This window comes from Glycine max, chromosome 13 (assembly GCF_000004515.6).
Source record: "Glycine max cultivar Williams 82 chromosome 13, Glycine_max_v4.0, whole genome shotgun sequence".
NCBI classification, from domain to species: Eukaryota; Viridiplantae; Streptophyta; class Magnoliopsida; order Fabales; family Fabaceae; genus Glycine; species Glycine max.
In genome coordinates, this window is record NC_038249.2 from 29,584,100 (window position 1) to 29,608,874 (window position 24,775).

At 33.2% G+C, this 24,775-nt stretch overlaps 2 protein-coding genes and 1 pseudogene across 2 annotated transcripts in view; 1 reads left to right on the forward strand and 2 right to left on the reverse strand.

The window, feature by feature from the left end:
- Window positions 1-24,775, reverse strand: part of LOC100802804 (SAC3 family protein C) — a 47,591-nt gene that overhangs the window by 16,235 nt on the left and 6,581 nt on the right. The gene's annotated exons all lie outside the window — the stretch shown is intronic.
- Window positions 3,837-9,473, forward strand: LOC100811488 (putative disease resistance RPP13-like protein 1). Its single transcript, XM_006594290.4, has 3 exons — window positions 3,837-7,526; window positions 8,466-8,627; window positions 9,059-9,473. The coding sequence occupies exons 1-2, from the start codon at window positions 3,977-3,979 to the stop codon at window positions 8,468-8,470; spliced, it is 3,555 nt and encodes a 1,184-aa protein (XP_006594353.1). The 5' UTR covers window positions 3,837-3,976; the 3' UTR covers window positions 8,471-8,627; window positions 9,059-9,473.
- Window positions 10,597-17,905, reverse strand: LOC100803859 (cilia- and flagella-associated protein 20-like; annotated as a pseudogene).

Consider the following 24,775-nt stretch of genomic DNA (forward strand, 5'->3'; position numbering starts at 1 on the left):
GAATTTTTTTTTTTGGGCGAGGCAATAACTAACAAAAAAGTCAAGTGATTTGAAAGATCAATACCTGTTACATGAATAGCACTTAAGGGGATCCAAAGTCTGAAAAAGTTAAACTATTACTAATGTAATTCAAAGGAAAATAATGCAATCGACAAGATTGACTGAATTATGTGCGAGATTGGTTTTTCTAACACAAGCAACATCTGATGTTGTTGCTAGTCTTGACAAGGTTGTTTTTTAATTTGATTTAACAATCTTATTTGATTGAACCCTTCTCCTTGATATAACAATGTTCAATACTTATAAACTTTTAATTTTTAGGTTGATCAACAAGTAGGAGATACAAGGGTTGTGGACAAGGTCAAAGTTGTTAAACCACCTAAACTAGTGACAAGAAGCAAAGTCAAAAGTAGGAATCGTGTGTATCAAGAAGTCAGTAGCCTTCCTGTTGGACAATAAGAAACACCTAAGAAGTAGTAAGGGTTCATAAGTGAAAATTTTGAAACCATCATTGGAGACTTGTTTTTTGGGCGGCTGGTTGTTTATCAATGTAATTAGGTCTTTTTGGTTAGAGTTTTTATTTGTACCACATTAGCCAAAGTTATCTTCTGGTTTAATGTTATGGGTGTTGCCGTCTGTCAGAGATCATATCCAATAGTCCTTACTTAATAATTACATTGTTTAATGCTAAGTACTATAATTCTAAAATGTTAAATACTCTTATTTTGTAACATTATGATAAGATTGTTATTGTCATTATTGTTAGACTATAATTCTATATTTTGATAAGAATCTCTTACAAAATATTTCAAATATTAGAGACGCATCATAATAATTTTTTTTATTATGAATCAAATGTAAAATTTATTAGAAATAAAAAATATATTTAAGTTAAATTTATATATTAGAAATAGATTGATCACATTAAATTTGCTTAAATATTTCATGAAGCCAGCTAAACGAAAAGATGTCAATAAATCAAAGAAATCCAAATGCATATCTTATACTTGATTCTGCAAACATTTTCCATAACCAAACCACTTGATTAGAGTTAGTTATTATTTGTATATTTATTGAATGTATTCTCTTCATTCCATATGGCTCATATACATGTTAGATGTTAGGTTCCTTGGGTTTATTTATTGATAAGTTAACCATCGAAATTGACTCACGCACTAAAGTTGCTTAATATTTTTTATTAAAGTCAATAAGCAGAGTAAATCAAGGATATACATAAATAAAACAAATCTGCATTTTTATTAAAGTCAATAAGCAGAGTAAATCAAGGATTTACATAAATGAAACAAATCTGCATGCATATAAGATATGTGATAGGTTTAAATATGTTTTTTAATGTTTAATAAATATTTGGTTTTTGTGGTTATTTTTTTTATAAATTTTGTTTTACTTTGAGTATTTAATGAAATAATAATTTTTTTTTGTTGTTAATATTTTGTTGTAGTATATAATAAATTAACGAATTTTATGTTTATTTTTTTGGTAAATTAGTCAATTTTATTTTAGTCTCGACTAATAATAAATGATTTTTTTAACCTGGAAATAAATACTAAATTTGCTAATTATTGATAGGTTTAAATATATTTTTTAATATTTAATAAATATTTAATTTTTGTGTTTACTTTTTTTTATAAATTTTCTTTTACTTTGAATTTTTAATAAAATTTTATTTTGTTCTTAATATTTTATTTTAGTCTTTAATACATTAACGAATTTTAGTTTTGTTCTTTGATAAATTAGCCAATTTTATTTTAGTCTTGATTAATAATAAAGAATTTTTTTCATCAGAAAATAAATATAAAATTTGTTAATTTAACATAAAAGAAAAAAATAATGACTAAAAATAAAATTATTTTATTAAAAATTTAATGCAAAATAAAAATTTATTAAAAAAACATGGAAATCATATATTTATTAACAATTAAAAAGTATATTTAAGTCTATTTGATATTTTATAGCATTATCCATAAATCAGGATATAGTTCCTGCACGACATGCATAGCTTACATTAATATTTTAATTTTAAAAATATAATTCAAAATTTCGTTGGAGTAGATAAAGGAAGTAAAGCAAATTTGATGTGGGCCACACATTATTATGCTGTCGGGAAGAATCAACAGCTTTACCATCAAACCTTCAAGTAGAGCCACCCAAATTGACTAAAACCTCTAAAATTACTAATATTTCATTGGAGTAGATAAAGCAAATTGGACGGGCTCCGCACATTATCTGAACCTACATTATTATGTGAACCTACAAAAATTGCAATTTAATAGAACCTCAGTACAATATTGTTGTTAATCTTTTACTTTTATTCGTTTTAATTTAATTAAAATATGATCTTATGTTAAACGACATATTATTATTTCACATCTCACAATTAATCCCACGTGATATGAACTTAATCATTTCTAACGATAAAAATCTTGTATATAATGTTTCAAATTAGGAATTTATGGCAATTAAATTTTTTTTTATTAAAAATCAAATATAGAATTTAAATATATATTAAGAATAAAAATATATTTATATCAAATTTATATATTATAAATAGATTCATCACACTAAATTTACCTAAATATTTCGTGAAGCTAGTTAAACTAGAAGATGTCAATAAATCAAAGAAATTCAAATACGTATCTTATATTTGATTCTAGAAATGTTTTTCAGAACCAATCCACTTGATCAAAGTTAGTTATTAATTATTTGTATATTTGTTGAATGTATTATCTTTATTCCATAATTCGGTCAGTTGGCACCTTCTGATGACTCATATACATATTAGATGTTAGATTTCTTTGGGTTTATTTATTGATAAGTTAGCCATCAAAATTGACTCAGGCATTAAACTTGCTTAATATTTTTCATTATAAGTAAAGCAAGGATGTACATAGATAAAACAAATCTGCATGTATATAAGGTGTTTGATAGGTTTAAATATATTTTTTGATTTTTAATAAATATTTAATTTTTATATTTATTTTTTAATAAATTTTATTTTACGTCGAGTCTCAATTCATATTTTGTTTTATTTCTTGATAAATTAACAAATTTTATGTTTATTGCATAATAAATTAACCAATTTTTTTAGTCCTAACTAATAATAAATGAATTTTATTTTATAAGAAAATAAATACAAAATTTATTAACTTATTAAAAATAAAAAATAGAATTATTATTTTATTAAAAAATAAACACAAAAATTATATATTTATCATCGATAAAATCATATTTGAATCTATTTGATATCTATAAACCAGGATATAATTCCCGTATGACATGACATACATAGCTTACATTAATATTTTAATTTAACAAATATAGTTCAAAATTTCGTTTCATAATAATATACTCTTTTCATTCTTTTATAATGACTAAAAACTCTTACTATACATTATTTGAAATACTATTTCACAATAATTATTTAAATTACTATTTTATCTAATAGGTAATTAATTTTAATTTCTCTTATACCTTATATTTAAAAATATAGTCTACTATATATAATCAGTTATATATCTATAATAAATAATATTAATTAATTAGAAATATCATACTTTAGATATAAAAAGCTCTTAATACAAGTTTAAAAAAGAATTTATAAAAAATATTCGTAAAATTAAGTGATTAATCCGTGGGGTCACACAATAGTTGTTAAAAATATAACATGCCAAAAGAAAAAAGAAAAAAAAAAGTTTAGTCTTTAATAATTGTGAAGAGAGTTTGCTCTTCTTTGTTCAGTTGTCCAATAGGGTCCTTTCACGATTTTGTCGGCACGTTAACGTTATGACTCAAATTATTGTTAAGTTAGCCACCCAAATTGACTAAAAGCACTAAAGTTGCTACATATTTCATTGCCTGTTCTTACTATTGACCCTTCTCTATCTGCATTACCCTTTCTTACTTGCAATTTTCACAACCCTTTCTTCTTTTGGGTTCAACCACTTTCTTTCCAACCATGCCAGTACTAGAAACCCTTGGTGGTGCTCTTTTTGGTGCTGTCCTTCAGGTGCTGTTTGACAAGCTGGATTCTCATCAAGTTTTGGATTACTTTCGTGGAAGAAAGCTCGATGGGAGGCTGCTGAAAACGTTGAAGTGGAAGCTGATGTCTGTCAATGCTGTGCTTGATGATGCAGAACAAAAGCAGTTCACTGATAAAAATGTGAAAGAATGGCTTGATGAGGTCAGAGACGTGTTGCTTAATACCGAGGATCTGTTGGAGGAAATAGACTACGAATTCACCAAAACTGAGTTGAAAGCTGAATCCCAGACCAGTGCTAGCAAGGTATGCAATTTTGAATCAATGATCAAAGATGTCCTTGATGAACTAGATTCTCTTTTAAATGTAAAGGATACTCTACGTTTGAAAAATGTTGGTGGTGATGGGTTTGGATCAGGATCAGGTAGTAAAGTGTCACAGAAATTGCCATCCACATCTTTGGTGGTTGAAAGTGTTTTTTATGGAAGAGATGATGACAAAGATATGATCCTTAATTGGCTGACTTCTGACACAGATAATCATAACAAGATATCAATACTTTCGATTGTGGGAATGGGTGGGATGGGTAAGACCACTCTTGCCCAACATGTATATAACAACCCAAGGATAGAGGAGGCTAAATTTGACATCAAAGTCTGGATCTGTGTTTCGGATGATTTTGATGTTTTGATGTTAAGCAAAACAATTCTTAACAAAATCACTAAATCCAAAGATGACAGTGGAGACGACCTAGAAATGGTTCATGGAAGATTGAAAGAAAAGTTGTCGGGGAATAAATATCTTTTCGTTCTGGATGATGTTTGGAACGAAGATCGAGACCAATGGAAGGCTTTACAAACTCCTCTTAAATATGGGGCTAAGGGAAGTAAAATTCTTGTCACGACTCGCAGTAACAATGTTGCTTCAACCATGCAGTCAAACAAAGTACATGAACTAAAGCAATTACGAGAAGATCACAGCTGGCAAGTTTTCGCTCAGCATGCATTCCAAGATGATTATCCTAAGTTGAATGCTGAGCTGAAGGAGATTGGTATAAAGATAATTGAGAAGTGCCAAGGGTTGCCTCTAGCCTTAGAAACAGTTGGATGTCTTTTACACAAAAAGCCATCTATTTCACAATGGGAAGGTGTATTGAAAAGCAAGATATGGGAGTTACCAAAAGAAGAAAGTAAAATCATCCCTGCTTTATTGTTGAGCTATTTCCATCTTCCTTCTCATCTCAAGAGATGTTTCGCTTATTGTGCCTTATTCCCCAAAGATCACGAGTTTTACAAGGAGGGTTTAATTCAGTTATGGGTGGCTGAAAATTTTGTACAATGCTCTACCCAGAGTAATCCTCAAGAAGAAATTGGTGAACAATACTTCAATGATCTATTATCAAGGTCCTTCTTTCAACGATCAAGTAGAGAAGAGTGTTTTGTCATGCATGACCTTCTCAATGATTTGGCAAAATATGTTTGTGGGGACATCTGTTTCAGGTTACAAGTTGATAAACCAAAAAGCATATCAAAAGTCCGTCATTTTTCATTTGTAACTGAAAATGATCAATATTTTGATGGGTACGGGAGTTTATATCATGCTCAAAGGCTACGAACATTTATGCCCATGACTGAGCCTCTACTACTTATAAATTGGGGTGGTAGGAAACTAGTAGATGAGTTGTTCTCGAAGTTTAAGTTCTTACGCATCTTATCTTTGTCTCTTTGTGACCTTAAAGAGATGCCTGACTCTGTAGGCAATCTTAACCATCTTCGTTCGTTAGACCTTTCCTATACTTCCATAAAAAAACTACCTGATTCAATGTGTTTTCTCTGTAACTTGCAAGTCTTGAAGCTGAATTTTTGTGTCCATTTGGAGGAGCTACCCTCAAATTTGCATAAACTCACCAATTTGCGCTGTCTTGAATTTATGTACACTGAAGTGAGAAAGATGCCAATGCATATGGGAAAACTGAAGAATCTTCAGGTGTTGAGTTCGTTTTACGTTGGAAAGGGCATCGACAACTGCAGTATTCAACAGCTAGGGGAACTCAATCTTCATGGAAGCTTATCAATTGAGGAGCTGCAAAATATTGTGAATCCCTTGGATGCATTGGCCGCAGATTTGAAAAATAAAACTCATCTTCTGGATCTAGAGTTAGAATGGAATGAGCACCAGAACCTTGATGATTCAATAAAAGAAAGACAAGTACTTGAGAATCTGCAACCTTCAAGACATTTGGAGAAATTGTCAATTCGGAACTACGGTGGTACTCAATTTCCTAGTTGGTTATCGGATAATTCATTATGTAATGTGGTGTCCTTAACCTTGATGAACTGTAAATATTTCCTATGTTTGCCTCCCCTTGGACTTTTGCCATTTCTGAAGGAGCTTTCAATTGGAGGGCTTGATGGGATCGTGAGTATTAATGCTGATTTTTTCGGGAGTAGCTCTTGTTCATTTACATCCTTGGAATCTTTGAAGTTCTTCAATATGAAGGAATGGGAAGAATGGGAATGTAAAGGTGTGACAGGTGCTTTTCCACGTCTTCAACGTCTTTCTATAGAGGATTGTCCCAAGCTGAAAGGGCACTTGCCAGAGCAACTATGTCATTTAAATTATCTAAAGATTTCTGGGTGCGAACAACTTGTACCTTCTGCTCTCAGTGCCCCAGATATTCATCAATTATACCTAGTAGACTGTGGAGAGCTGCAAATTGATCATCTAACAACTTTGAAAGAGCTTACCATTGAAGGTCACAACGTGGAGGCAGCCTTACTCGAACAGATTGGGCGCAATTACTCTTGTTCAAATAACAATATTCCCATGCACAGTTGCTATGATTTCCTTCTAAGCTTGGACATCAATGGTGGCTGCGACTCTCTAACGACCATTCACTTAGATATCTTCCCAATACTCAGGCGACTTGATATCAGGAAGTGGCCTAATCTAAAGAGGATTTCACAGGGGCAGGCTCATAATCATCTCCAGACTCTGTGTGTCGGATCGTGCCCCCAATTAGAATCATTGCCTGAAGGAATGCATGTCCTCCTTCCATCTCTTGATGATCTGTGGATAGAGGATTGTCCAAAAGTTGAAATGTTTCCCGAAGGAGGTTTGCCATCAAATTTAAAAAGTATGGGTCTCTATGGTAGTTACAAACTTATGTCCTTATTGAAAACTGCCTTGGGAGGCAATCACTCTCTAGAAAGATTATCTATTGGAGGAGTGGATGTTGAGTGTCTTCCTGAGGAAGGTGTACTGCCACACTCTCTTCTTACTCTAGAGATCAGGAACTGTCCAGATCTAAAAAGACTGGACTACAAAGGTCTCTGCCACCTCTCCTCTCTCAAGGAATTGAGTCTTGTTGGCTGCCCCAGGCTCGAATGCTTACCAGAGGAGGGTCTGCCCAAATCCATTTCAACTTTGTGGATTTGGGGGGACTGTCAGTTGCTCAAACAACGTTGCCGGGAACCCGAAGGCGAAGACTGGCCAAAGATTGCTCACATTAAACGCGTGTCGTTATTAGGTAATGATGTTGATGTTTAAGAATTATCGTCAAACTTCTACATGCTTCTTAACGCATCAGCTTTTTTTTTTCTTTTATATCTAATACTTCCTCAGATTCGAATTATAAGATTATTTATAACAATTTATTTGTCTTTTTTTATAAGATTATTTTTTAATTTTTAGATGTATTAATTATTTTTTTCTGTATATTTTTACTTAATTATTTTTTCTATAAACATTAATGAGAGTCAAAATAGGTAGAGAGATAAAAAAATGATAATTTTAAAATAATAACTTTGTAGCTATTCATCAGGTGCTAATTCTCGGCGGTATCTTTGTAGCTTTTGAAATATGATATTGCTTATATTAAATATGAAAAGGCATTCAAAAATCATACTATGCATTGAAAACTCAGTCTTGCTTTGCAGAGCTTCCTATGATGTGGGTTGGGCTTCATTTTCTGTCTCTTGTCATCTTTTTTTGCTTGATGTTCTCATGTTACTTTTCCACGTATCGGTTTTTCTGTTAATTACATGGTTAAATTATTCAGTGGGTCCCTATCTTATTTTAAAATTTTCAGGTAGGTTTCTAAACTAAAAAAATAATAATTAGCTCCCTGATCATGTAAGTTTTTAAATCGAGTCCCTAAGATTTTTAAAATTACCATAAACTGTCATTTTCTGGCAGTTTCAATCTGCGAGATTAATAACCAGAGGCACCTACTATTTTAGTTTAGGGACTTGAAAATTCCAAAATAATTTAGGAACCCACTGCATAATTTAACCTAATAACATATTGTGTAGCTTTCTGTTTTCAAATGTTTCCTTAACTTCGAAGAAACTATAAAGAATCTTAAATGAAGCAACATTTTATCTTTTGTTTTATTCATCTTAGATTCTTAAAATCTACTAATGTCCATTCTTCTCATCTAATTATTGAAATGCATTTATGATATCAGATTGAAAGAGCTGTCAACCAGGAGCTATGTTAGTACAGGATTTCCAAATTGGTTTGTACTTTGAAGATTAATCAATATCGGGGGAGTAATAGTTTGTACGTCAAAAGTATCATCAGAAATTCCAGCCACTGAATGCCTCCAAATATTCTAGCTTTGAATAAGGTATGTACTCTGGTACATATAGTTACTTGTTTCTAATCAAATAGTTACTTGTTACATATAGTTACTCATCCCTATACTGCAATCTTGTTTATTGGAAATGTTTTACATTTTTACTCTCTAGATAGCATCAAATTGTAGCATAAGTGACACCTAATATTAATGGGGGAGGATGGCTTAACTTACACAGATCAGGGATGACTTTGAGTAAAAATCTACAAAAGTCTAATAGATGTTATATCCCAAGCATTAACAGATTAATACAATAAGATTTACTTTTGCATATGTATGCATCCACTTTCTTTCACAAACTAACTACTTTTGTCTATTCCTTTTTACGTGCAACAATTTCGAACATCATTGTGCTCCACCTTGTAGTTGAATTCTGTCAAAATACATTGTTTTATTTACTGGTCATGTTTGCTGATTATCAGGAGACTAGGAAATTGGTGAAGGTCGTCAAACTCAAATTTTCTTGTGTCCATGGAAAAGATACATTGCACGATGACCAATGTCCTCCTGGTGCCTTTGAAAGTCCTTGAGTGCAGGTGGTTAATGAGATGCAGATTAGCTACTTGCTATCCTGGGAGATGCATGCTTATTCTAAATTGTTTTAAACATTAGTTTATGTACAGCTAAATTTGTAACAGGATTATGGGCATTGCTTTTATCGGGAATTCACTGACTTATTAATTCCAGAGCTTACATCATGCAAGTACATTTCTAAAATTTCAAATTTGTTTTCTTCTAAAACTGTGAATTCATGATACTTCTAACTTCTTTGGGGCTCTCTTCAGCTATCTGAATCCATGTAAATACTCTATAATTATTTTCTAAACCCAAATTTTATTCATGGGTGTAGACGTCTGAATTATTTGTCAGATAAGATATTTAACAGATGAATTTTGTTCCCAATTTTTTTTTATAAAGAATTGTCGTCTAAAAAAGTGTTTATTTCATTTTTCTTTTATTGCAAAGCTTTGAAATTGTTAAATGCGATTTTAGGCCCTAAATTAAATCTAACTAGAAGAGCTCCACAAGCAATAAGCAATTTAATTTGTTGCATTATAAAAGTTTAAAACTTAAAACTAAACAGAAATGCATTTCATTAATTTGCATGATGTCATTTAGTTAATGAATCAAACCAAAAGCACCATTGGCTGCATGTAGTAAATCACTCTTTATCTTTGCAGTCTCGAACTTAATGCGTTAATCTTACGTCAATTGAAATCCTTGATATTTCTTTCATTTAATCATTTTGATTCTCAATACTACATGACTAACTATATCTCAACTTTTGTAGCACTATTTTTTTTAGCCTTCACCGTGGAACTTAGAAACATCATTGTCTCTTGGCATTTATTTTCTGCACTTCCACCATTCCATGCTGCACCTCCCATCGCATCCAGGAAAGCCCATTACAAAATGCAGTAAGAAGTATACGATGCAATAATGATGAAAGTGCACAATACATTGCCTTGGCTCTCTTATATTATTTCTTTTTGTTTGGGCCCTTTACATAAATGGTTAGTATAAAAAAACAGCAACTTTCATGTAGCTGAAGTTTAAACAAAAATCACCAAATTAACTATTTTACTTTTTTTTTTTTCATTTGTTTGTAAATAGTCTTTAATTTTTATTTTCTTCACTTCTATACTCTTAAAATGTAATAATTAGCTTTAGCTTTAATTTTTTAAAACATAAAATTGTTTTTATCCCAACTTCTCTTTAATGAAGGAAAACTCAAAATAAGAACTTTGCAAAAACATTACATTAAGTTAAACAAGAGGGTATTTTGTATTTTGTTATTGATTCCCGCTACCCACTTATATTCAATGTTTATTCTATTTGAATTTTTTTTTTTTATTCTTAAGATAACCAGATATTTAGGCCTATCTATTATTAATGCAATACATTTATAACACTATCATCCTTTCTTTGGTTAGAAACTAACATACAAAGACACCAATCATCATCAAAGTCAACTTCGAATATTAGAGACAAGCATCAGAACACCCTACACAACTTAATGTTACTTGAACGAGCAATATTAATCTAGCACAACATAGATACAAAGTTTAGAATAAAGTCAACTAGTAGAACTATATGTAGTACGGATATAAAATCACATCAATTTCTCCAGGCTACAACTCCAAACTCCCATTTTTTCATGATTTCTGCATGATGATAAGCACAAGGTGAGATTTTACCAAAAAAAAAAACAAAACAGAGAGACTCATAACATACACTTTACAATAAAAGATAAACATAAAAAGAACTAGTCTTCCAAATGAGGGCATCTCTAAAGTCTAACCTGCATTGGAAGGTACAATTTGAACTCTGGAGGGAGTTCCTCTTCAGAGTAGAGGCGGTCAGAGAAGTAAATCCTTCTCAGGCGACAGTTTGCATGTACCTGAACTTGCAGTGTCTCCACATAATTAGTACCATATGCTCTCTTGGTGAAATCAGCCAGGTTAAACTGTGGATTTGATTCCACCCCTCATCCATTCTCAGTGGCATAGTGCACATGTAGGGCTTTACCCGAGTGACAGCCTATTATGACATGAAAATAAGAGAACATGAAATCATTTGTAATCCATATTTGACAGTATTTCAAAAAGAAATGGGATCCATGTATTTCAGAAAACATATCAAGATTGTTTTAGCAAAAATGTTTGTTATAATTTTCCTAATCTTTTTATTTTTATAAACATCACAGTATACCTAAAGAATGACATTGGATGATAATAAGAACTATTTTAACACTAATATTCCCCAGTCTTACGGTGATTTAAAAATGAAAGATTGTACTTAATCTCAATGCAATTCTGCACATACAAACTAATCGAATGTAGATGCAGTAAAAAAATGTGAATTTCATCAGACTCGAGGAACATAACCAAGATTCTTCTTCTAAGACTTTCTAACTAAAAAATACAATGATCCAAAAATAGAATCATGCCAAAGCATTACTATTTAGAAAATCAAAGTTCTCTATAATATTAGGTACAACCAAGCAGTCATGCACAAAATACATATGGAAGAAATTAAAATTCTGCAAGTTGTGGGTAAACCCATTAGACACAAAAACATGGGCAGACTTACACACTTGAAAATTTGAGGCTCGAAATCGTCGCCTGACATTCTTATCATCCAAAACTTGAATCTCAAATGTGAAATACTTCATTAGATTCTTGACAATCAAAACCAAGAATGGAAGTTTTATACCAAGTGTTGCAGCTGGGTCAGCTGGGCACGTAATGTATGTGGACTGAATATTTGATCCAATTATTTCCAGTACATTGGATTGTATGTCTTCATCCTGTGGTCGTTCAACATGGCCATTCACAACTAAACAAAGTTCAAGAAAAATCAGTCACATAATATTTACCTTGAACATGAAAAAGATTGTTCTTATAATCAAACAAGCCACAAATATGCTAACTATGAGGCCAGCTTTCATGATTTTTCCATAGGAGGGCATTTGGGTTTTTCAGAATTTATAAGAGGATTACTCAGTTGTTTTTATCTGAAGGCATTCAAAATGGTAATACACAATTATGTAGCAGCATGAGACACCTGCCAAAGAAACAAGTACCAAACCCTATCTCCTGCCGGGCTATTACAGCCACTACCAGTACCCATTCTGGTTTGGCCAGACATTTTTATGGATTTCATTGGACTATTGGAGGGTTAACTAAGTCCAATGTAGTGGACACTATCATGGTTATAGTGTATAGATTCACTAAATATGCCCATTTTGTGGTTTTAAGTCACCCTTACTCGGCTAAGGAAGTGTCCGAAGTTTTACTAAAGAAGCTTTCAAACTGTATGGCTGCTCATCATCAATAGTCTCAGACAGGGACAGGCTCTTTCTTATCAGCTGATTTTGGACTGAGTTATTCAAGATGGAAGGTACCAAACTCAAATTTAGTTTGGCTTACCACCCTCAAGCTGATGGCCAAACTAAGGTTGTCAATAGATGCATAGAGATGTATTTGCAATGTTTAACAAGTTCAAAGCGTAAGCAATGGCCAACTGTCTCAGTTGGGCTGAGTATTGGTATAACACCAATAATCATGGCACCACTGCATGTACCTGGCTTCTTTTTCCCTTAATTTATAATACAGACGATTCATTCTTTTCCATTCTTTTTTCCCCCTTTCATTCTATACGTTCTTGAGTAATTTGTTTACAGATCTAACCCAGTCTAAAAAGGGGTGGGTCCTAAATCCCTTCTATACTATTTAGAGGTCCCACAACTCCATCAACTGATGAGAGGTTAACCATTTAATGACAGAACAGGATCAGATGTTGATGATCTCGAGCATAACTTGGTGTTGGCCAAAAATACAATGAAATCATAAGGTGAGAAGCATAGAAGGGGATGTATACTACCAATGTGGAGATTTAGTTAGGCAGGTTAATGAAAAGCTAGGTCCTAGGTTCTATGTAATTGAAGTTGCCTGCTAGCAGCTGTCTACTCCTGTTGATATTCAAGCATTGCTTACCTTTCTATCTGATGAGTGATGAATGGGAGCTTGAGATACAGCCTGACGCAGCAAAGGTGCTGGATTACAGAATCAATACAGAGGATCTCACCAAGGTCCTAATTAAATGACAGGACCTTCCTGACTTTGAAAATTCTTGGGAACATCTACACAAGACTGCAAGAATAGTTTCCTACATTTTACCTTGAAGACAAGTTGAAGGCTTCTGGGGAAAGTATTGTCAGGTGACCACCTATCACTATGGTTTATATTAGGATTAGGAAAGAATGCAGAGAGGCAATCAAGGAGAATCAAATGCTTAATGTAACAGAGTGCATGAGAACAAGCAAGGGGAATTGAGTGATTTGTGTAACTGATAGGACCTTTGCTCCTATTGCTATTGGATTCTATACTAAAAGGAAGGGGGTTCTAGGAGGGTGAGGAGGAGCTGAGTTGACATGTTATAGCAAGATATAGGGGCAAAGTTAGCACGATAGTGTGGAATTTTGGTTAGACTTTCCACAGGGATTTTTTTATTGATGAGCATTAGCTTTGGTAGAATGTGTCAAGGAGATTCATCTCGGGTTGTTACTTGTTTCCATTTTCTGCTTGTAAAAGCTGCAGTCCAAGTCTTTTTAATTAAATAACACTCATATAGTAACACACTGGTTTCTTACCTTGGTGTTCCACTAAATGGTGCAGTTCACTCGTCGCTACTCACTAGGATGCCATCTGGAATAGAACCTAAGTTTGATGATGAGTCTGAAATGATCATAGACAACGGTTGCTACAGATAAGTCACAAAATGAAGAACAATCCAAAGTCATTGAAGAGATTGCAGAGGAAAAGACAATCACTGAGGTGAATAGTGATTAAGAGATCTTAGATGTGGAGAGTGATGGTGCAGAAAGAGAGTGTGATCAAATTTAAGTGGTTATTATGTTCCATAAATTTTTAGAAAATAAATTGGCTGGATATTGATGTTCGGAAATTGAGGTAACTTGATACTCCCAGTGTTTCGTATTTTCTAAGACCTAGGATCAGCCAAACTCCAATCATTATAAGGCTAGCATGTGTTTTGTCTAAATAATTTCGTACAAAAATTGGTGATTGTGGGTGTCAGCCATAGTTATCAATATGGTGAGAGCAAGCATCCCCACTCCTGAAGGTGGTGTCACGCTCACGCCTTGCTGTCAGTGGTTGTGCTACCTTTCACGGCAATAACTGTGTGAAATTGCACCAATACACCACTTTTTCTGCCTTTCACGGCCATAACTGTGTGAAAGGAGACACCACAAAAGTGGAATCATTTTGGCCCTTGGGAGGGGGGGGGGGGGAGAGTATGAAGGGTAAGAATTGCTTTAGACTTTAGATTTTAATCCACAATATTCAACCTCAACCCACTCATTCAACAATCACCCACACCTCAGCCTCCGATCCTAAATCCCAACCATGCAACCCTCATGATTTTAGTCTTACAATTCTCAGCCACAAGACAATTAATTCCCACCATCTGGTACATAGGATAACCCCCTTAACTGACCATAGCAAACCTCTTAACCAACCCCAACTAAGTTATGTTTACAATTGGCTTACTCCTCTTCCTAACATTGACCTGTTTAACTATAGGTCTGCTATCAGTCAGCCACATGGTGGGAATCTTACTACTTCAAGACATAAACCATAAAATTCTGAAAACGAGAATTAAGTATCATTTGGTTGTAATTTCAGACAATGCAAGGTAGAGTATTGAATTTAAAACAAGCTCAAAATAAAGTCCAATCATTGGTTTAACTATAGGTCTGCTATCAGTCAGCCACACGGTGGGAATCTTAATACTTCACGACAAAAACCATAAATAAAATTCTGAAAACAAGAATTAAGTATCATTCGGTCATAATTTCAGACAATGCAAGGCAGAGTATTGAATTTAAAACAAGCTCAGAAGATTTGATCTCACAAGGGGTGTATTTCAGACAATAAAGTCCAATCATTGGTTGGAAAATGAATAATTAAGATTGTAATAACTTCATACTATGTTATACATGTGCATGTTTCTTATCACAATCCCTCGCTCTGAAGCATTCAAATCCCAAAATATTACCACTTGATGTAACTGGAAACAAGAAAGCACGTACCTTCTTTGTCCCATATTTGCAAAGGTTTACTACTATATAAAATTAAAAAATAATGAGAAATTTCAGTACCTTCATCACAGCAAACATGAGAAACAGAAATGTTCCCAATACTCATGAGAAACAGAAATGTTCCCAGCCCAACCCGAATCTCCTACAGGCTATGTATTTCTTGGCCTGGCTGGGCCAAAATTGATCTGTCTATTTTTTCAATTTATATTTATATGAATTTTAAGAAAAAATGGACCAAATAGGCCCAGCCTGACCCGAATCTCCTACAGGCTATGTATTTCTTGGCCTGGCTGGGCCAAAATTGATCTGTCTATTTTTTCAACTTATATTTATATGAATTTTAAGAAAAAATGGACCAAATAGGCCCAGTGCTTTTACATTTTTTGGGACCAGCCTGGCCCGTTTGGCCCGCTAAGCCAGGCCAATTGGCCTGGTTCATTTTAGGCCACTATTTTACAAGCCTGGACCGGCCCACCAGGCCATCAAATATCAAAGTATACCACCAGCGGAGAAGTGCAGCAAAACCATCAGTCATACCTTGATGGAGAAAAATGTTCCACCCCTAAATCCTCATCCCAGAGAAAGATGTAATCATAAATAGAAACTATATCTGGATGTAGAAATCTTTTTGCAAACCACCTGAGAAAGAACCCAAGAATTAATATATAGATTGGGAAAAATAAGCCATTGAAATATATATGCAATATGTTAGGAAGAAAAAGTAAGAGAACCAGCAGTCTCATTGTGTCCATAAATTTTTAGAAAATAAATTGGCTGGAGATTGAGGGCGAGCCCTGGTGCAGCGGTAAAGTTGTGCCTTGATGACTTGTTGGTCATGGGTTCGAATCCGGAAACAGCCTCTTTGCATATGCAAGGGTAAGGCTGCGTACAACATCCCTCCCCCATACCTTCGCATAGCAAAGAGCCTCTGGGCAATGGGGTACGTAGTTTTTTTTAAATTGGCTGGAGATTGATGTTCGGAAATTGAGGTAACTTGATACTCCCAGTGTGTCGTATTTTCTAAGACCTAGGAGCAGCCAAACTCCAATCATTATAAGGCTAGCATGTGTTTTGTCTAACTAATTTCATACAAAAATTGGTGATTGTGGGTGCCAGCCATAGTTATCAATAGCATGTCACGCTGGTGAGAGCAAGCATCCCCACTCCTGAAGGTGATGTCACGCCTTGCTGTCAGTGGTTGTGCTGCCTTTCACGGCATAACTGTGTGAAATTGCACCAATACACAACTTTTTTCTGCCTTTCACGGCCATAACTGTGTGAAAAGAGACACCACAAAAATGGTATCGTTTTGGCCCTTGGGAGGGGGAGTTTATGAAGGGTAAGAAGTGCTTTAGACTTTAGATTTTAATCCAAAATATTCAACCTCAACCCACTCATTCGACAATCACCCACACCTCAGCCTCCGATCCTAAATCCCAACCATGCAACCCTCATGATTTTAGTCTTACAATTCTCAGCCACAAGACAATTAATTCCCACCATCTGGTACATAGGATAGCCCCCTTAACTGACCATAGCAAACCTCCTAACCAACCCCAACTAACTTATGTTTACAATTGGCTTACTCCTCTTCCTAACATTGACCTGTTTAACTATAGGTCTGCTATCAGTCAGCCACATGGTGGGAATCTTACTACTTCAAGACATAAACCATAAAATTCTGAAAACGAGAATTAAGTATCATTTGGTTGTAATTTCAGACAATGCAAGGTAGAGTATTGAATTTAAAACAAGCTCAAAATAAAGTCCAATCATTGGTTTAACTATAGGTCTGCTATCAGTCAGCCACACGGTGGGAATCTTAATACTTCACGACAAAAACCGTAAATAAAATTCTGAAAACAAGAATTAAGTATCATTCGGTCATAATTTCAGACAATGCAAGGCAGAGTATTGAATTTAAAACAAGCTCAGAAGATTTGATCTCACAAGGGGTGTATTTCAGACAATAAAGTCCAATCATTGGTTGGAAAATAAATAATTAAGATTGTAATAACTTCATACTATGTTATACATGTGCATGTTCCTTATCACAATCCCTCACTCTGAAGCATTCAAATACCAAAATATTACCACTTGATGTAACTGGAAACAAGAAAGCACGTACCTTCTTTGTCCATATTTGCAAAGGTTTACTCCTATATAAAATTAAAAAATAATGAGAAATTTCAGTACCTTCATCACAGCAAACATGAGAAACAGAAATATGAAACAAACACGCCAAAACAGAGCATACCCAAGGCTGTACAAAATGGAAAGAAATCCAGATTGGAATGTGTTCTTGAACATCTTCTGCACCACCAAAACCAACAATAACAACAATAGCCAATTTTAAAACCTATTTTTTTTTTTTAAAATTGCAACAAAAAGAACACGACACAAAATTAGCTCGCAATTCCACGCAGAAGAATCTAAACGGAATGGACTCGGATTCAGGAAAGTAAAGAGGGAACGAAAAACAAAGCAAAAGAAGATTACGAGGCGTGAGAGAGATGAACGAACGCGAAGTAGCAATGCGAAACCCTAAATCTTCGTGGGTTTTGCTTGCATGCGTTACAGAACAACAAACATTAGAAAGTTTACAGAACAACAAACAACGATTTATAAATATTTAAATTCAATAAATAAGGCTTAAATAACAATTTCGTTTCCACCCCTAAAAAAAATACATAATTTAGTTATATTTTGGCCAATTTTAATTTATTTTACTGTCACTTAATGAAATAAATTTCAATTATTACTAAATTTATATGTCATGAAAATGGAAATTATATTAATATTATTATACAATACGTGTCTGTATGACTGTATGTAGGGGTGTAACATAATTATTTAGTTGACATTTCATTTTTTTTAAATTACAACTAATTGATAAACAGTTATAAAACTCAATTCTATATTGTTGAATCCTAAACTCATCAGCTGAGGTAATTATATATATATATATATATATATATATATATATATATATATATATATATATATATATATATATATATATATTATAGTTAAACGAGGATTTTAGCCATAGCATAAATATTATTTGTTTTTAAATAATTAAAATGTATAAGAAATAAATGTCTTTAAATATATATAAACTATAGTTAGATTAAAATTGTTTATCTTTAATTTATCTTAGACAAGAAATTACACACATTAATATGCATATATAATTAGATAAGTAATGAAATATGTTTATTTTTTAAAACATATGCATTTCCAATCATAATCAAAGTGAGTCGGTATTTTAATGCATTCTGAAGAATGGAGTGTTATTCTTATTTTTAAAATTAAGTGTATAATTTCAAAATTTATGATGAATCTCGATCCTATTGAAAGTGATTCAATATTTTAATGTATGCTATTCTTATTTTTTAAAAATTAAGTTTATAATTTTTAAATTTATGTGAGTAAGTTAAGTTTATAATTTCTAAATTTAGCATGAATAAAAAATTTAATTGTGTCTATATTAAATAGTTGTTCAATTTCTATATTATTTACAAGAAGAATATTTATTTTGTGTGCTTTGATGAAAAAAAATTTATTATTGTTTTTGGTAAAAATAATTCCAAACCAATATCATAGTTAAAAAAATATATGGACTTATTTTTTTATAAAATTATCTCAATTTATTATTATAAAAAATTATTATTAATTATTTCTTAGCACAAGTATCTATATTTACTATGTGTGGAGGAATTTTATAATTTGATATAAAATGTAATTTTTATTGATTTAATCATTGAATGATATATATGTGTTCTCAAGAAGATAATTTACGTCAAATTTTATTAAAATCAAATAACAATAAAAATATAATCAAATAATATATTTTAAAATATTTATATTACATTAATTTTAATTTATATGTACTAGATATCAAATGATTTTGAATTAATATAAAATTTTACATATATTATTTATGAGAAACTAACTTTGAAACTAACAATGAGTCTTAAAAAAATATTATCCCTTAAAGTTATAAGAAAATTTTCAAAATTATTCTCATATAATTTGATCCTTTTTCTTACTATTTTATCTTTTTAAGTGGTTAACTAATGAGTAATGATCGATCATTATTTTACTCACTGATATGAACGTAAATGTGGGATCAAACTTTTGACATCCTCGTCTTGTCCTCTCGAATGAAATACTGGATAAATAAAAAGGTAATTCAACAAGCAAAAGTAAGACTAAGCATTTTCTTCTTTTGATTCAGTTTGGAATGAGGATGTTCCAACTCAAATCCAATCCTTAGTAAACCATGATGTATTGGCATTATCAGCCTCTGTTTCTGTTGCTTCATTCATAATGGTTTAACTTAAAAAATGTTAAATTTGTTGTTTATACAAAAAAAATTCAATTTTTTATTTCTTAATAAAATAATCAATTCTGTAAAAAAAAGAATTGTATCTTCAAAATTTTTATTCTATGACACATTTTAAAAATTCATTAGTAGGATTCAATAATCAATTATTATAATACACTTTCAATTTTAATATTTTATTATTTATGTTTGAATATCAGTTTCAGGCTCTCGAGCACTCATTCACATGGTCTTGAAATAGATTATATAAGCTTAATATAACTTTATTCAATCATGTGAATATTTTTCTGTTTTAGTTCTGTACCTTAAGTCTTTAAAATTTAACTTTGGTCTCTTAAAACATTTGTTAGACTAACTTGTCTTTCCAGTCAGTTTGTGTCAGTTTGTTACACTATGAGATATATGCAACGTCATATGACATTTGCCATGTTAGCCAAAATTAACACTATTAGTACTAAAAAAATTTCATAGAAAGACCTATTTAATAAATAAAACACTTGAAAGGATGAAAATAAAACTTTCTAAATTTAGGGCACTTAACTAAAACAAAAAATAAATAAATGGGAGACCAGAACTATATTTTAGTCATTAATTAATCATAATGTCAAACCATAATTTGTTATTACATCATAAAAGTTCTAAAACAGTACCGCATCTATCATTGGTCTAACATAGCATTGTCTAGGTTGACCACACGACATAAATACTAAACAAGTCCACTCTTACGATGTTCATCCAAATGTACGCTTTTACTTGCAAGTGTCAAATAGATAATGAAAATTAAAAATTTCATATGATAATATGATAGAATAAAAAATTTGTGAGAACTTTCAACTGCAACAAGTCCTAGAAATACCCACAATGGATATCTAAGTGCATAAATAGATTATGCACACAACGATTCATTTCATTACCTTAATCATTAATGCTAGCAATAAACATAAAAAGGACAAAAACAAGAAAATCATAATATTTTTAGGGACTAAAAGATTAATTAAGTCTCAAGATTTTTTGCCTTTTCACTCTGGTATGGTCATGTAGCTATATATAGCTTGATAACTTGTAGTACAGTATGATTCTTCACACAAATAGCATGGTAATCCAAAAAAAAAAAAAACGCCATCAAACACAGGTGAAGTGTTACAGGTTTATTCACCCAGTTGAACACCAAGGACTACTAAACAATGGTTCATAACTATGGTTGTTATCCCAACATACACTTGAATCCTTGCACTTGAGAGGAACAACTATGACTCCTTTTCAATCCTACAGTCACTAATTTTCTACTCCAAAATTTGCGTGTGAAATTTCTAATTGTTACTTTAATTCATGATCTATATTGTTCTTCTATAACATGAATGAAATTGTGGTGTTAATCATTCATGTTCAGTGTCATTCAAATTTTGCTTCAAAATTAATTCTGCCCTTGTATAATTTAAACTGTTCATTGAGAAGTTGTTTTAAAAGGCTAAATTTTGTATGAACTTCTTCAAAGAAATGCTATTCTATTATAATGTCAATTGCTCTTCTTCATCCACGTTATTTATCTGCATATAGATCCATCTCAGATCTAATTCATATGTTAACAATCCATTAACTACCCAGAAATGCCTCATTGAAAGGATCCCTTCACAATCTACCAAGACCACGACCAAGACCATACTTCTTGGCCCTTCATTTCCCAATCATCACAGGCATCACTCTTTGCCTTAGAACTGGAATTAGATCTTAATAAGGACCTGAAGACTACCCTCATCATCTTGGATCAAAAGGGTAATAACACCCCATATGGCAAACCTAGTATGAGGTCCAGCTCTATACAAGGGTAACATCTAGTAATGATGTTCTAGCTATCACAAATTCTGAAGACCATTTTCAACAAAAAAAATAAAAAATAAAATTGGTAACCCAAGTCTATCTAATATCAAAGAGAGTAACTTTTCTATCATACTTTGCATAAGTTTAACTTAGGACTTGAACATGTAGAAAACAAATAATCCTGAAATATATCAAATTTGGCTTGCTATCATGTCACCACTTGCGCCACTAGGTTCTTGATACGAGGAAGAAGATAACAGAGATAAGCAGCAGCACAGAGCAACATATATCAGAAGCAAGCAAGGAACACGAGGAGGTACAACAAACAACACAGTCCAAAGAGCAAAAGCCCAAAAGGAAAATATCAAAGCCAACATACCTTAGAGATTATGTCTGAAGAGTGTGATAAGCCCATAGCATTTCTGTTAGAATCACCACATCCAGCACACTCAGATCTTGAAGCCAAGGACCTTCTTGGCTACTTTCTATCCAAAGCCTATGACGTCTGCCACTTCTGCTGCTGCATGGGACCGACTTAAAAAGCACTATGCTAGTAGGTCACATAATCGCATCATGTCCCTCAAGGAGAGTCTTGCTTCAATAACAAAAGACACCTTAAGTGTCACTGAACGTCTGCTATCCATTTTCCCGTTGGCTGATGAACTCTCACTTATTGGTCGTCTTGTTGATGATCTTGATTTACTCATCATTGGGTTAAAGGGACTTGGCCCTGCATTTCATGAATTCTCTGCCTCCATTCGAGAATGTGATTCTCCCTTGTTGTTTGCTGAACTTTTCAACAAACTTGTTGATAGAGATTTTTCTCCGGCATGAGGAATGTCAGCAATAGTCCATTCCTAGACTCCAGTACTACAAACTCACTAATAGTTCTCACACATCCTTCAACTCATTGCCAAATCAACCCTCATGGTCACAATTCCTCTACTTCTTCTGACCCTCCAAACAACAACACTCAATGGGGTAATGTCTCTCACTCAGTGCATGCCAGTATTGAGGTCGTTGTGGCCACTTCCAAATCATGTCACAACATGATAGCAGTTCTGATCCCACTTGGTTGCTTGATTTGTGATCTTGGATGGCTCCACCTCTATACTTACATCTTTCACTCCTTTCAAACACATCAATGCCATATATGTAACATCTTTAACTCAAAATCTTATCTCTGTCTCACAATTATGTCACACTAACCTTGTTTAAATCGATTTCTTTCCTTGGAATTTTGAGGTCGGATGATACTTCTGCGTGGAAAGAAGGAAAACCATGCCTACAAATTGACATTTGGACCTTCTGTTCAAGCTCATCATGTTCATTCCTCTTATTCTACCCTGTGACTCTGTCCTGTTGATCACCCAGCATCTCTAATTCTTTAGCATGCATTACAAAGTTGTCAAATTCAAGTTCAGTGGTTGTCTTCAGTTTGTTCTGATTGTTTGTCCAATAAAACTTATAAATTACCATTCCATAAGTCTACTCTATCCAGTACTTTGCTAGAAATTGTCTTTTGATATATGGGACCATGCCTCAATTCCTTAAACAAATTGATACCATTTGATGCCATTTTGATTGACCATTTCTCAAAAACATGTTTGGCTTTGCCCTATTAAATTAAAATCAGATGACTCAAAATCATTGGTGGAAAATCAATTAAATGCCAAAATCAAAACTTATACTAGTAGTGGTGGTGAATATCAAAAGTCACATAATTTTCTTAAAATTTAAGGCATTACTCTACTTTCCATCACACATCATAAGAAATCTGATTCCACCAATTCAAATTTTATCCTCACCAACTAACTTGTCTCCTAATTTCTCTCCATCCATCAATTCTTATCCCACATTTCATTGTCCAACGTCAACTCCTCCTGTGTCCACTATTATTGAATCATCTTCTCAGTTCTCATCCTAACAACAACTTGTACACAAGGTCTTCTCTCTTGCCTGTGCGGTTGATCCTCCCTCGACCTCACTGGATTATAGGTCCATTTATCATATGGCAACATGATCTAAGAACAACAATTTCAAGCCAAAACAGCTACATATAGACACTAAATTTTTACTCCCGAATCCAGTGGAGCCTTCATGTTTTACCAAATCTTTACAGCAACCTGGGTGGAAAAATGAAATGTTTCATGAGTTCAATGTAATAGAACCTAATCTCTTTCCATCTATCTTCCTCACTTGAATGCAGTTTGTAAAAGATGGGTCTTATGACCCAAATGCAAAACTGATGGCTTAATACAGAGCACATTTTGTTGAGGTGTGTCAGAAAGTGAGTTATGACCCTAACTCAACATCTATCTTCCTCACTTCAATGCAGTTTGTAAAAATGGGTCTTATGACCTAAATGCAAAACTGATGGCTTCATACAGAGCTCATTTTGCTGAGGTGTGTCAGAAAGTGAGTTATGAGCCTAACGCAACACTACAAAAGTGGCTTGTAAGATAAGGATTGCTTTTCACTTATATAGTTTATCATGACGGTATCTTTACTCGATGTGGGACTTCAAGATGTCCCCTTTTGTCCACGGCTACTCGCCATGTGAAACTTTCAACACACCTTCTCTGTCTAGGGGTGACCACAATTTATGTGACTTTTCCAACAAGGTGCAAACTATATAGCTCATTATCTTCTTTGCCATCTTCTAAAGGATGGTCATTGTGCCAAATGGCCGTAATTAATGCTTTCCATAATGACCCAAGAACAAAAGACATTTACATGATCAACCAGCTGGGTTGATACACCAGTAGTATCTTGACCATGCTTGTAAATTGCACATAACCTTATAAAGCTTGAAACAAGCATTCCATGCTTATAGTTTCTTATTTATCTATCATCGTGGTAACACTTTGGCATATTTTGTTGTATGTGGATTATCTTTTATTTCTGGCCCAATTCTGAAAACTAAGATCTTGCCTATAAATCTCTTTAAAAGACCATGGTGTTGCAGCTTGCTTCTTGGGGGTACCGAGATCATTCCCACTGCCCCTGGTTTTTCTTTCTATCACTATACTCCAGTTTGATGGAAAGTCCATAGCCACTCTCCACATCCTGTAATTTGGCTACCAAAAATTCGTTGATTCTGTCAACTACTTGGACAAATATTGTGTTTTCTGCCAACAAATTCTCTCGGTACGTGTGCAAGCTGCAAAATGGGTTCTTCACTACCTTAAAGGAACCATTGACTTTGGACTTCATCTCTGTTCAATCCATGCATTTGGGCTTGGGACTCCGTTGATATGAAATCCACCACAGCTTACATAGTTTACTCTGTACTCAAACCCATTTAGTGGTCATGCAAGAAGCACTCCTTTGTGACTAAGTCATCTA

What these genes read in the sequence shown, in the direction of transcription:
- LOC100811488 (XM_006594290.4), top strand. Translation starts at nt 3,977, where the DNA reads ATGCCAGTACTAGAAACCCTTGGTGGTGCTCTTTTTGGTGCTGTCCTT.